The sequence below is a fragment of the Myotis brandtii genome, unplaced genomic scaffold, assembly GCF_000412655.1.
Source record: "Myotis brandtii unplaced genomic scaffold, ASM41265v1 scaffold118, whole genome shotgun sequence".
NCBI classification, from domain to species: domain Eukaryota; kingdom Metazoa; phylum Chordata; class Mammalia; order Chiroptera; family Vespertilionidae; genus Myotis; species Myotis brandtii.
Genome location: NW_005354090.1, coordinates 716,768 through 731,387, shown reverse-complemented (window position 1 = coordinate 731,387; position 14,620 = coordinate 716,768). Strand labels below are relative to the sequence as shown.

The following is a 14,620-nucleotide window of genomic DNA, read 5'->3' as shown; positions in this document are numbered from 1 at the left end:
ATAAAAATATCTTTTAAAAAATACTAAAGTGTTGGTGAGTAGGTGGGCTCAAGGGGATGGGGTGGCCTCAGCTAACCACTGGCTGGGAAAAGGACCTCTTCCTCCTCTCCTTTAGATCACATTTTCAGCCAGAGTTTAAGAGGTGAGGCCAAAGAGCAGCTGTGTTCTCTATTTCTAGGTAACAGTTCCCTACACTACTCTCACCTCCACAATCCTGGGTAACGCTCAACAGTTGAGAGACAATGAGAGAGGGAGAGAGGGGGAGAGAGAAAGAGACATAGCCAGGTGTCTTCTGCTTGCTTTAAAATCAGACACAGAGGGCAAGAAAGAGGCGGGTTTCAGACACTTGGTAAACTGAAAGCAAACTTCTTTATTGTACACAGTACAGAATATAACGCAGCTTGGCAGGATGCATACGGCCCTGCGCAGGGGGGAAGTATTTCAAATCAACTGGCAGGTTAAAGCCTTTCTGCACTGTAGACTTTCCACACTCTGGAAAAGAAGCAAACCAAAACAAACAAACAAACAAAAATAAAACCCTCCAGGAGGTGCATGAGTCCGATGGGAATGCAACGGTGATGCCTCCATCCTACGCCCCTGACAGCACAGGCCACGCGGTTACAGCAGGGAGGGGGAGCTCAGGCTACGCGATTATTTTCATTCTTGCTAAGATAGCATACACCCATTAAAAAAAACCAAACCAACCCAAAAAACCCAAACCAGGATAAGCAAAGAAAGGAAAAACAAATCCTATACAGCATTTACAACAAATAAATCTCTAGCCAGCTGGGGATAAAATATGCATCTATGTATATAGACTATGTGTAGGTTAGAAAGCTATAAATATGGTTTGAAAAAGAGTCATTTGATTAGAGTACAATGCTAATGAAGGCCCAAGCTATAGGTTCAACACCTTTGTGGGCTTAAGTAGCTTCCAACAGAGGAAAACCTTATGTTTCCATAGCTATAAAATACACCCCTTCCCCCAGTGACCCTCTTCACAAATGTGCTGCCGGTCATAGGGGGGACCGTTTGACTGTGGAGCGCTCCATCCATAGGAAAACAATTCATGGCAGGTGTCACCCTCGCGGAGCCCACGCTGTCCTTCGCGTGTGGAGCAGCACAGTTGTTCTCAGCGCTAAGTGTCACGGGAGCACAGAGTGAACAGAGCAGGCCGGCAGCAGCGAGGTGCTACCACCTCCTTCCTAATGTACTTTTCCTCTACATTGAGCTCAGCTTCCACATAGCTTTAGCTGGGTTGTTTAAAACTTCAATATAATACAGCAACCAGATAAGCTTTTTATTTTATTTTTTTTAAGGTGGCAGGAAACTGAAATGCTAGCACTGTTTACCTGTCAGTGTCACATGTAAGTCTCAAACCCTATGGAATCATATGCAGGGTTTAAAGTCCAAGAATGAAAGAAAAAGGAAAAACAAAACAAACTGATGAAACGGAAGTTGTCATCAGTCATACCCAGGACGTGTCCCCTGGGTTCCCACCAGGTGACCAGGTTCTGAATGGACATGACATGTATTATGTACATTTGCTTTCCAGAGAGGGCGTGTTAGAGACCGTGGGGAACTATACACATAGAATCTAAGCGGTGTGTTCAGGCTGCCCTGCACACCTTGAAAATGTACAACTCAGGTGCAAGTGTTCCGTCAGGCTGTCTGGTGCAGAAAGCACAAAATGGGCAGTAAAGTGGGCTTGTACACGGCTGAGGGGAAGCCCCCACAAAGCCCCTTTCAAGCTGCAGCGTCTTCATAAGTCGGCACTGCCCCATCTAAGGGATGCAGTGCAGTTACCAAAAGGTTTGGTGTTTTTTTTGTGTTTTTTTTTTTTTTGCTTTAAATACCAAAACTACAAAAATCAGTTTATAAACTGTTTTTCCAAAACAACCACCAAAACAAAACAATCCCCCAAATCAAAGCAAAACAAAATACTGTCAAAGTGTTAATCACCCTTCTCCTAAAATTAAAGCCATCCGCACAGAGCCATGTGACTGGGAAGAGAAAAGGGGGCTTGTTCTACTTGGTGACCACATGGCCAGAAGGTTCCCAGGAGTAGCAATGCTAATTATTTGAGAACCACGGAGTGGGTAACAGCTGTTCTGACTTTCCCCCTTCTTTCTAGACCGAGGGGAAACATTACAGATTGAGCTAGATGAGCTCTCTGAATTTTATGATATATTTTTAACCCTTCGTGGTTTGAGCCTCCCCAACTTAGCCTACCTACTATCCTTTGGGTTTGTGGTTTCATTTTCAATAAATTGTGCAAATCAGAGCCCTTCTATGTAAAGGCATTTAGTAGTTCATGATCGATGCAGATTGTCACACTCTCCCCCAGTCTGTGGGTACTAACCTGAACAAGGTATTGCTTTGCATATATTGTCCATGGGAAGGAGGCTCCATTGCAATCTCTTCCCAGAAACCCTGTCAGGATCAGAGCTGAGGCACCAGCCTTTTGGAGGTTTCTCTGCCCCTCCCTGTTCCCACTCCCCAGCCAAGGTGTCTGTCTTTAAGGGTGCCAATCCAGAGACAGCTTGGGTTCTCCAGATAATACTCAAAGGGCAAGTTTTAGGAACAGCCAAAAACACAAACAAAACCACTGCCCTCATTTGCCTGAATGGGAACTGCTAGCTCTAGGGTTTGGCCGCTCAGCCATTCAGAAACTTAGTAAGCGAAGCCTTCAGCATAGGGGAGGCTGCTGCAGCGATCCATGTCCAGGAGGTAAGCAGGGTTGTCTTCAAAGTGGGTCAGCGGCAGGGTATCCTCCTCGTTGAGGTGGCACTCGGACTCTGCTTTCAGGAACGGGCGCTGGTTGTCAGGGAAGGCCATGGAGAAAAGGGCATCCGGGTCACAGACAAACTTGTAGACATATCGCTCTCCGGCCACCTGAGAGAGAAAACACACCTAATAAGGCCCAGCTGGAACAGGGCACGGTGGGGACCCAGGGAAGAATAATGATATATTTGTAAGTCACCAAGCTCTCAGAAAGCCAGGGACCAAAGGAGGCTCATTAGTAACTGATTATCCAAATCATGCAGATTTATTTTGATAAATCTTGGGGACCTGCTACCTGCCAAGTGTTGTGTTGACACCACAGCTCAGCAGCTGAGATATCTGAATTTCATATTCACACTAGATGGGCTCACTGTCTTACAGTCACAGCTTAGAAAGAATGAGTATATGAGGTTGGCGCTTGGTGTTACGAGGAAGTACAATGGCTTCGGCATTGAAAGGTACAAAGCCGAAGCCAGGTCATGATTTCAGTCACTTCCAAAGTTCAATCTCCACAGTAAGCTTTGTTATTTTGAAGGGCTAGGAATTTGATCAGACAGCCTATGTGGAAATTTTAAGTTTGTTCCAAAGCCAAAAAGAATTGCTTCTTGGCTTACCTGCAGTTTTAAATTGCTCATTCCATGGTTCTGTTACACTGAGGAACTGATAACTACTTTATATGGATTTACGCATCATAACACTATTTAGCACCAAAAAGCCTTGATTATCCAAAGGCCTCATGATGTAGCTGACGAGCAATCTAGGTCCCTGGGAACCATTCTCTGCTGGTTGTTTAGCATCCCATACCTCCAAAAATCAAACCCGAAAATCAGCTTCGCTCAGGTAATACAGACACACACTGAACCACTCCTATTTAGTTTTTCTAAGCCACAGTTTTACATTAAATCTCTGGTTCCCCACCTCAAGAGTTGGTTACTTCTCTAACATTTTTGAGAGCATTAAACCAACCTATTTGAAGGTCTAGATGCTTTAACAACTAAAGACTTCAATGAAACTCTTGTGAGATTCAAGTCAATTCCCACACATGCTCCTTTATGGACACAATAATTGGCCTAAGTGTCTGGACATTTTCGTAATGAGAGGCAGTTTAAGTAAAGCAGAGGAGCCTAATTTTCCCATGATTTGTTCCACACACAACCTCTGGTTTTCATGTACACCCAAGAGCAATAAAGGTACTCTTTATATCTCATTTGACTCTTGTCTTAAGTTTGCTTTTCCAAGACTTTCTCCTACCACAGAATCACTTATGAGGCTGACATTTTCTCCAGTAAGAACTTGAGAAGACCATTTATTTTCTAATTTTCTCCAGCCAGCCATTATAAACAGCCTTATTGCAGAAGCCCTTGACATTCTCTCTGAATGTGGTCAGAGCGGTTTGTGTCTCTCATAACTTCTCACCTTCTGCATGATGCCCTTCTCATAGTAATAGCGTAGAGAACGGCTGAGCTTGTCGTAGTTCATGGCTGGCCGGTTCTTCTGGATACCCCAACGCCGAGCAACCTGAAGAGACAGGAAAGCAATGGAAACTCATTCCGTGGGCCTAGTGGTTTTCTGCCGACCCAGGAGAGCCAGTTCTGTACCCTGACTGCTCTGGTCAATGCTCCATTTCCTTGACCTGAAAGGAAAAGCATCTCATTCCCTCAAGACTAAACATTCCACAAAGGTGAAGATTTGGTCACAACGGCTAAGAGGTGAGACCTAGAGGTGGAAGAATGCTAGTACTGTAGATTACAGAGGGCTGGGCTAATGTCCCAGAGGAAGCAGGCCCTCTACTGTTTCTCCACATATGAATTATTGACCAATACCCGTAGACCATTAACATGTTGCCATTAAGTGCTATAGTTTCTGTAGCAGTCAATAAGGAATAATTAGAATGGTCATTCCTGAAACATTAGAAACACACTAGTGAGTTGCTAATGGGCCAGCAGAGCAAAAGTTCAATTCTAATAAGATTGGAGAGGGGCTGGGAGATGTTTACTTATTGCAGCTCATGGAATAAGGGGGAATCAGATCATTTCAGCCTGCTGCCATCCAATCGCCTGCTCCCAGAGGACTTGCAGAATGGACATTAAAACATGTAGCACCATTATCCACTTAATGAAAAATTAACAGGGTTTCCCAAACAGTTCTGAAGTGCATTATCCCACCCAGTCCACCTGAGGTGCAATGATGGGGAGAAGTAATTGGAGCTCTGGGCAAAAAAAGTCTTACAGCCAAAAAACTTCCTAGTAGAGTTTACCCAATTCTCAGGACAGCCAAGCAAGTTCTGTTCTCAAGTTTCTCAAGAGCCCAAATCCTGCCTATAAAGATGACTGTCAAGGCAGGAAAAGAACAACCTTAGAAATGTGAGTCTTCTCAAAGGTCTTTAAATATATGCAAACCAGGGGTCAGGTTTTGAACATTTTAAGTCAGTTTTGGAAACTTTTTTAAAAAAGCAAAATAACTATATTAAAACACCAAATGTTAAATATGGAATGGGAAGTAGGGAGATTGCAAGTGGAAAAGTAGATCATAAAACAGCATTCTGCTGAAAGTATTTGGGCAGAATGAAAACAACATCTGAATTCAGGATTCTAAAATGACCTTTAATAAATACCAGAAATGATCTGATAAGTAAGGAGGAATGCATCTGTCCTAATTACATTAGAATAATTTAATAGCCATGATTCCACTCTGCCTTGCAAGAAACTGTGAAAGTTAAATTTCCACTCGTTTACTTCCTGCCCCTATGCACACACGATGTCCTGGCTCTCCTCCTTTCTCCATAATGCATCCATTCAGCTCTATCTCTGAAATAGCCAAAAGGGCAAAATTAACCAAAAATTACATCTGGAAATAGTAGTGTAAAGGGAAAACTGCTACCCTAATATATGTTCTTCCACCCTGGCTCAATAGAAATGAGACTATGAAACCGTACTTAAACTACTGTCAGCCACAAGTGACGCAGGGACCCTTAAAAGAAGCCCGGCCTCATCACTTTAGTATATTTAGTGGTGGAAAACATTCTTGAATATTCCTCCGCTTCTGCCACAACCTCTCTTTGCAGTCACTTGCTTATGCAATAGCTTACTGGAGAGAGGTTTTGTATATGCACAGACTTCAAAGCATCTGTGGTAGCCATAGTTACTGACTCATCCTCATGGGCCAGGGCCCTATGATTCAGTAGCCTTCACCAGGGCTGCTCCTTCTGCAGTAATGCATAATGCGGCACAACTGCAGAGCAGCTGGGAATTAAGGCTGCCTCATTTCTGGGGTGAGGGGAGCAGGGAATGGTTTGTTACCAGCTCTTTCTGCCTTTCATCTTTCCCAACCATTCCTTTGATAGCAGGCATCTTGAGGATGGAGGCTGAAGGAGTTAAAAAAAAAATCCACATATCTTTTCCTCCCTTTTCAAGAGAGAGCAGCCATAGCACGGGGAGCGGTTCTTTCCGCAGCCCATCCTTTTACACCTCCCATGGCATCAGTTATCTGCCACATGTTCAACAAACAACCCTACCCCCAAAATATTCATTAATGCAGATTCACAGTTAAAATGGCTCCAGATTAAAGCCGAGTCAGTCATAATTGAGAGGGTGCTAAGCTGGACGACTATCAAAAGACATTTGATTAGGGGGCCTGCCAAAACGCAGTTCTAAAACCACAATTTCCATGCACAGTGTAATGGATATTATGGATAATTACCCAGAGTGCACTACTCAGCCACACAGCTGCCTACAATTACGTCCCAAACAGCTTCCTCCTCCACTTCACCCTCCAAGCTCCCCCCATGACGACTTCTTACAGCTTTTCCGAGGAGTTGGTATCTTCCTGACATTAACAAGAGAAGGGCCCGCAAGGAGTACAGTGGGAAAAACACACCACAAATGCTGCCTGTCCCGAGGTAAAGCGCAGAGATGGAACAGAGCCGTCCTGGGTGAAGAGCCTGGAACATTCAGGGTTCATGGAATGCCTGGGATGGCAAGGTGGGGTGGGAAGGAGCACTTCCTGAAGAAACGAAGCTGTCCAATCAGCCGAGGGGGGGCTCAAGGCCACCACGGGCCTCACGTGACTTGGCCGCTTGGCATTTATGAGCATTCTGGATTAATATTAGTTTCTTTATTGAGAAAGCAGAGGCCCTTTGCCATCTGTTCATCATTTTCTTTACCACTGGTAGGAGAGCAGAAGATTCAATAACAGCTTTACAAAGGGTCATAACCAGGTTCACCTGCAGCTGTACAGCCTGTGCTTAGGCCCGAGGCAGTGGCAATAAAGTAATAAAAGCTCCTGTTTGTGCAACAGGATAAATCAATAAGGGCTGCCAGGACAGATTTACTGTCACAAAGCCTCGGAGAGTCTAGGGGACATGCTTTCCTCAAGCCTCACATAAACCAGGCCGCGTTATGAGGAACAGAATGCGGGCCGATGGCTCCCCAGTATGGCTGGAGGCCGAAAACATGGCTCCATTTCCACATGACTTAGCCATAAAGAAACGCTTAGAAACACAACAGTACCGGACTCTGGCTTTGAAGGTAGGTTGAGTCCTGACAGAAACCATTTATAACATGGAATGTTGACACATTTCCATTTTCGTGAGTGATACAAGGTAAGGAACACCATACGTGCATCTCCTTTTATAACTGCCTCCAATCCACATATTCTCCTCTTAACTTCTGGACCATTGTCTTCTTCCAAATCAAGTGCCAGGTTGTTACCTTCCGCTGTTAGCCCCCATACCAACTTAACCCCTTAGTGTGCTAGCCTGAGCCCTGGAGTTAATGGAACAACATTTAAAACTGCAGTTCTTGCTCAAATGTTTTCTAAGAACATTGTTCTCATTTCAATTACACATACCCAAAGATATTTATGCTCTGCTGATTTAATATATAACACACCTAAGTACATGCTACTCTACGAAGCACATGCAAGATTTTCAGGGCTGTTACTTCTTCTCATTTATAATCTCTCTAGAATCGAAGTCAAATAGAAATTAAAAATCAATCCCTTTGGAATATGCCAAACTGAGAGTCTAATTTAATTTACTTTGTTATGTGATATTCAGGTAAGGGGTTCTGTAATATGTCTTCCCCACTGAAGAAATGGTACTGGTTCTGTCCATAGGCCTTTTTGTCAATAGTTCTGAGCAACAGACAGTAATAATGTTAACAATATTTCTTTTTCTATTAACAAAATAACGAAAGTTTTGTCATCTTTCAACTATTGCGATGTCACATAATATACTTTTAAAAATCTAAATTATCTCTGATAATTTCATTTCTTTAGGTTAGAGCTATTTGAAATATGTACTGGGGTAGCTGCATCCTGTAATATATTACCAAAACATCACACAAATATTCTGTAGCTCCACATATAGGCTATGACACATAAGGGCCGACACCAAAACAAGTTTATCACTGAAACAACACTTGTAAACAACTTTCCAAGGCAAGAAACAGGCCCCATTTAGATCTTTATGGCCCCCTCCCCAGACTTTGTAGAAGGGATACTAATGCTTTTTAATGTATTTCACAGTGGAGAATCTGCCTGTCTGTGAATTGTAAACTGACCTCTGGATAATAGGAAGGGCACCGCCAAGCCCACTGACCAGGCCAGATCTGAATGAGAAGAGCATATTTAACACTGTACAAGCCTCAATGGAGAACTAAACAAGAGCGAACATCATCACCATCTACACATAAAAAATCATTCGAGTCCAGCATCCAATGCTCACCTCTTCAGGTTCTATCAGCTTGAACTCCATGCCTCGGCCTGTCCAGGCAATGAAGTGGGCATTGGCTGGGTCATCCAGAAGGGTAACCAGGAACTGCCACAGCTGAAGGGAGCCTCGCCTCTGGTAAGGGGGCCCCTCACGATACATGGTGGGCTCTTGTTTGACTTTGCCTGTTTGGGACAAAGGTACACATGCAATACTTTAATCTTAAGTATTTCAGGTGGTTTGGGCAAAAAAGAGTTAATGCTAATCTGCTATTAATAAGACTGAGGGAGGTGCTCTGACATCCCTGAGCCTCTGGCTTAGCAACAAACCGGATAGGGCTACTCACCTTCCAGTCTCTCAGGAACAACACAAGTGTCATCGAAGTACAACCGGGGATCTTTTTCATATGAAAAGCCTGAAGGAGAAGTTAAAAAGAAAGACCACGTTGCTTAACAAATTCTCTGTGTGTTCTATTAAAATTCTGGATCTAAGAACTAAAATGGGATTCTATCCTTTTGGGCCCTAAGCCCCATTAACGGAAATATCGATGCCAGACTGAATTTTGGGGGACTTCAAAAGGACTCAGGCCTTCGCGTTCTGATGTATTCACCAGAGCTTGAGAGCTAACCTGCTCTGAGAGCTAAGACTGCAGGGAAGCACCGAGTCACCAGAAGTTCCTTCACATCTTGCTTCTGATGTCTGCATGGATCAGTGTTGCTGTGACTAAGGCTTTATATCTGAAAAGACATCTCATCTATTTCAGTCGGCCTAGCCACATGGATTTGGTTGATCTGTGCATAGTCTCGCCATTTTCAACCTTTCTTTGTCGAGGCTGCCCACATACCTCATTCAATTACGAAAGAGTCTGGAGGGGAGAGAGGATCGCCAAATTGAGTAAAGACTTGGGCCTGTGGAGGATTTCGCGGAGTAATAACTTAAAAAGCATGTTGCAGTTATAACCAGGCACATGGAAGGAATCTGAAGAGACATTCTAGCAATAAAACTTATTTTACAGATAACAAAACAGAGATCAAGAAGGGGGAACTGACTGGTCCAACAACACATGTACGTGGAAATGAAAGGAAGCCAGGGCAGAAAGTTAAAGGGGTCAAGAAGAAGGAAAGAATGTCCTGTATTCACAATCCATAAAAACCCTTAATATGCATTCCATGCTGACCACCATGTCACCAGGCATCCTGACAAGATCAGCGGTTCAAATCAAAGCCACTTAATAGACAGGCTTGATGGGGACCACATCTCTCCCCATGGTCTGGCCTGCTTCCGGGTGTGAGCACTCCAGTGTACTCTCCTCCACCAGCACACTTCTCAGGAGAAAGCACCAGGGGCTCCTGTCTGGGAAACGATGCTCCCTGTGCTCAGTTCTCTGGTCCACTCACCTCGCTGTGTAGTTCAGGTGTATGCGTGCCAGGTCTGCAGTGGGGACAGGCAGGGGGAGGCACTCTGCAGTGAAGGGCTATCTTAGATTTTGAGGGGGATTTGCTATAACTTGAAAAATCCACAGGTAAAGGTGCCAAGAAACAATCTGTTGTTCTTTCTTCATGATCAGTCCAGACCAAGTTCTTGGCAGGACCAGCACCATTTTTAAGAGGCCTGGAACTGGGAAAACACTGCCCAATTGAAAGGAAACTGAGATTTTTTTGAGGTTTGAATGATTTTTTGTTTCCTCAGCTCTAAGCACTATTTCTCTGTTTGCTTAACTACCTCAAAGGATGTATAATTTTATTGTCATTTATTTATTATTTAATTCAATAAATATTTTTGCCAGGCATTGCGCTGGAAGGAGGTAGACATGAGAAGACTACGGACTTGGTGCTTGTGCTCATGGAGCTTGCATCCCAATTGATGGACACAGACAATTAAGTAGGAAAACAAATAAATAAATGAGACATGGTGTGGTATGGAACATTTAAAGAGTGTAGGCCCTAGAGCCAGACTGATGGACCTAGATTAGCTGTGTGACCTTGAACAAGTTAATTAATTTCTCTGTGCTCCAGTTTCCTCATATGAAGACTAGGGAAGATAATAATTCCTACCTTATAGGGTTGTGAGAATTTAACGAGTTAATATATATTCTGTTCCATGGATCTATTTATCTTTATACTGGCGTGCCAAGAATAGCTCCTGGTAGATAAGTGTGCAATAAATGATAATTGAAAAAAGTTAAGATAGTTAATTGTACATTGTGATAAGTACTATTAAGAAATTAATTGAATAATGTGAGAGCTTTATCTTCTATTCTCTCTCATAGATTCTAAATTCCTTGAGGATAAGGACCATGTTCTGAATTTCTTCATATCTTCATAGCACCTGATACATAATAAGTGCTCAATAAGTATTTGAATAAATGAGAGAATCTACAGTCTCCATTAAAAAAGACTTAGGAATACAATGCTAACTTTTAAATCAGGAATTCAGTGACTCCTATGATACATTTATTTTCCAATTTGATTAGAAAACTGACTTTTATGACAAACTGTAATACTTTATACTATCAACAAGAGTTACATCATGCTTTGTGCCTTGTTTGCCAGAAAACTATATATTCCTGATTTTCCATATGGATTTTGGTAACTCCAGTGATGTTTGAATGGCCTTATGATAGTCATTATAAATATACTACTTCAAAGTTCACACACCTGTTACACTTGCTGTGTTATTTTGAGAGCTTTTCTTCCTCTAACGTAAAGATAATGCAGTTATAATATACTGGGAGAAAATGTAAAGCTAGATTACCTTCTAGGTTTGGTTTTCAAACTAATCAGATGAAGGCCTGCCCATGAGTATCGTTTTGATGTATTCTGTGGTTTCTAGTTATCACCACATGTGATTCTCTAAAACATCTGGAAGATGCTGTTGGTTTAAGTGAAATGCAAGTCAGTTGAATTTGCGCCAGCAATTACATCAGTTGTGGCTACAACTATCTAATCACTCAAATAAAGGTGGCAGGAAGGAAGGACCTGTTTGTGGAGCAAAGTAGAAATGAGAGATTCAAAATAGTATGCAAAGATTCCAGGTGAACGCTAAGGCAAGATGGCTATCTTAGTAATCACAGATGCCAATCAGAAACACTTGTTCCACTAACTGTTTCACAGGCATCTGTGGTCAAGCCTGTATACGGAGGGAAAAACCATGTCAGAATAATTTAGAGCAATTAAAAATGCAGGTCTCTTTGCAACGAACTTCTTCACTGTGTGGGGGCAGGGAAAGAAATGGGAAAGAGTGGAGCAACGAATACAAACTCACCAGGTATTTTGTGTGTAGTAAGCAGCCCAATGCCTTACTAAAAATATTTCCTTTAAGAGCATGCTCCTTTCTAAATGTTGTAATTATGCAAAATGTTTTCCTCCCTCTTCCCCCCAACTCCCTCTTATTTTGCCTGCTGCAGACATCAATTGATTCTGTAGAAACATTTGGGAACCTGGAAGAGAGCCCCACACAGCTGTGCCGATCACAGTCAGAGGTCCAATAGAAGCCCTTCCTTCCCAGGGCTGGACACTCACTCTGATTATCTCAGTGCCCCGTGCCACAACACCTGGTCTCCCCTCCAACCAAGCCAGTGGGAAATAATTTTTCATTGAAACCACTCCTGTGAACCAATCACTTACAAAAACCAGCCAATGTTTCATAGTGCTGTTTTATTAGTTCTTTCAACCTTCCTCTAAAACTCTAGAGCAGTGGTTCTCAACCTTGGCTGCACATTAGAATCACCTGGGAATCTTTTTAAAATCCTGATTTCTGGGCCTCATCCTCCGGAAATTCTGTTTCTTTGTTACTAATGTTGTGGCCTCACCCCATAACAAAGAAACAGAAGTTCCAGGTGAAGGTGATGCCCTGGGTTTGAGCAATCACTGCTCTAGATATTTATGGAGTGATTAATTTGACAGAAAATAAGACATACTTCTGGGGAAGCTGTTCTAAGGAAAAAGCTCTCCCATGTTTCAATGTTCAGAAGAGAAGTCCTGAACCTACCATCTCAAGTCATGACATAATTCCTAAGTTCCAGTTTAGGCCGAATGTGTTATATACAGCTGTGTAATCTCCTTGTATGGAAATGCGGAAAACTGATTGGTCCACCTTTTCTTCACATTCTCCCCTGAACTCCTAAAGTTAGGGTCATTGCTATTGAAAATGCTGGCAGCCCTCACAGTGCTCAGGAGCATGCCTCAGACTGTGTGTGCAAAATAACAGAAGAATATGATCAACTAGCTCTCATATTCATGAGCTAAGGATGGTTTAAACTATGATCTCAAATCTTAGCCTGGAAACTGAGCAATTTTAAGCTTCCCTGAATACTTTTCTTTTTTAAAGTTACTTACCTTCATGGCTGTTGGAGAAATAGCCCCCTCTCATGTAGGTTGACTGGCAGTTAGGCACTTCTGAAAGAGAAACACAGACAGGCATACTCTTGTCAATCATTTCTGTGGTGAGTCATCACAACAATCAAACTGCAGCTCTGCAGTGAAGCCCTAACCTTCTCCTGCTCCAAGGTCATGTCATTTTGGTTTTGTCCTGGGAAAGAAGTACCACCCTAATAACCAACATGGAAAACACCATATAACCCACCATCTGAAAGGAGGACTCTTGACTCCTAAATTGAGAACTGAGAGAAAAAAATGTCTCGTTCTCACAACTTGCTCATTTAGAAATTAGTTTAATACCAAACTTGATGAGAGAGCTCATGGTAGAAGAAATTGGCTTTTAAAAGGCCAAGGTTGGCCTTCTGCCTATAACAACTCTGCGGCTTTGGGGTTTTGGACGGGGAGGAGGGTCACTAAGATCTTCCCAATTTACTCTTTATAGCTGATGGTCACATCCAGTTCTGCTGTAAGAGGTGAAGGTATTTTTAGGCCAAAGAGATTAGGGGATCTGAAGCTATGAAGCTAGGACAAGAACTGGCAGGAGTGGATTTGGCAAGTACATTTGCACCATGCTGGACCTGTCAGAATGGAACCCCTGCACAGCCATCTCTTCTTCTGCCATCATGTTTTCAAGACAGTGAGTTGAGTTGTGTCCATGCAGGGCAAGCCTGCCTACATACCAGGACACCACTCAGACCAAAGAATTACAGATATGGTAACATCTGCTGAGTGTCTTGCTTTAAGGGAGTGGGATGGGGTAAAAAACTGGTCAGGACAGATTAAAATGTCAATCCCAAAGTAAAAATGTTTCTGGTCATGCCTACTCCTGAGAATAATACATCAAAGCCTTCAGGAGGAATGCCAATGGGAACTTTACAAGTTATTGATACCTATACTTGGTGATTTTTCTATCATAAAGCAACAGATGTCTCCCGTCTGCTTACCTCCTCAACCTTTTCCATAACCAATTTCTGCCTGAATTTAGCAACCTATGTATTATCTCACAAAAGGCCATTGAGTAAATTCTATAACCTATTTCATTTGCAAAAGCCATTCAAGTATATACTGCCCTTCCCTTCCCTAGGGTCTTCAAGAAAAGCGTGCCTGGGGAAGGCTGAAAACCTACCCACCAACCCTCAAATTCCTTTAGCACCAACTGCAAAAAAGAGTGAAAAACTTAAGTCATTTCTGAAAGGAGGAAAAACGAAGCAGAAGAAACAGTTTCTAAATGTGCAAGCTACAACCCAACCCTCCTTTTCCCTGATGATCTCATTTAATAAACCTGACCTCTAAGATATGTAGTCAGTGAATGAGTGTGTGTGGAGGGGAGGGGGACAGCAGGGCCCCCAAGTACAGCTTAAACTCTTGATATGCTTAAGGTTCTAGACAAGAGTAACCTATTTATCTATATAAAAGCCAAGTGACCGGAACGATGGAACGACTGGAATGACCAGTCACTATGATGTGCGCTGTGGTGGTCAACCGGCCTGATGGGGGCCTGATCAACCCCCCAACCTCCTGCAGACCCTCCCCCTGGCCGGCCCTGCTCCTGATGGGCCCCACCATCCTGATTGGGGGCAGAGCCTGCCGGTCAACCTCCCTAGGCCCCTCCCCACTGCCGGCCCGGCCCTGATCGGCCCCCATCGGGGCAGGCTGGCCAGACCCCACCTGTGCACGAATTCATGCGCTGGGCCTCTAGTAACCAAATAATAGGAGACCTAATGTATCTCTCCCTGTGTACACCAGC

General features: G+C 43.2%; 1 protein-coding gene across 1 annotated transcript in view; it reads right to left on the bottom strand.

Moving 5' to 3' along the window:
• Window positions 1–350: 350 nt before the first annotated feature.
• ETV5 (ets variant 5) overlaps window positions 351–14,620 on the bottom strand; it is a 56,869-nt gene continuing 42,599 nt past the window's right edge. The window contains exons 9-13 of the mRNA XM_005858429.2: window positions 12,832–12,891; window positions 8,841–8,909; window positions 8,510–8,679; window positions 4,201–4,302; window positions 351–2,895 (exon numbers count right to left, since the gene is read on the bottom strand). Of these exons, the coding sequence (XP_005858491.1) occupies window positions 2,674–2,895; window positions 4,201–4,302; window positions 8,510–8,679; window positions 8,841–8,909; window positions 12,832–12,891 (623 nt within the window). The 3' untranslated portion in view covers window positions 351–2,673. The remainder of the gene's footprint in view (window positions 2,896–4,200; window positions 4,303–8,509; window positions 8,680–8,840; window positions 8,910–12,831; window positions 12,892–14,620) is intronic.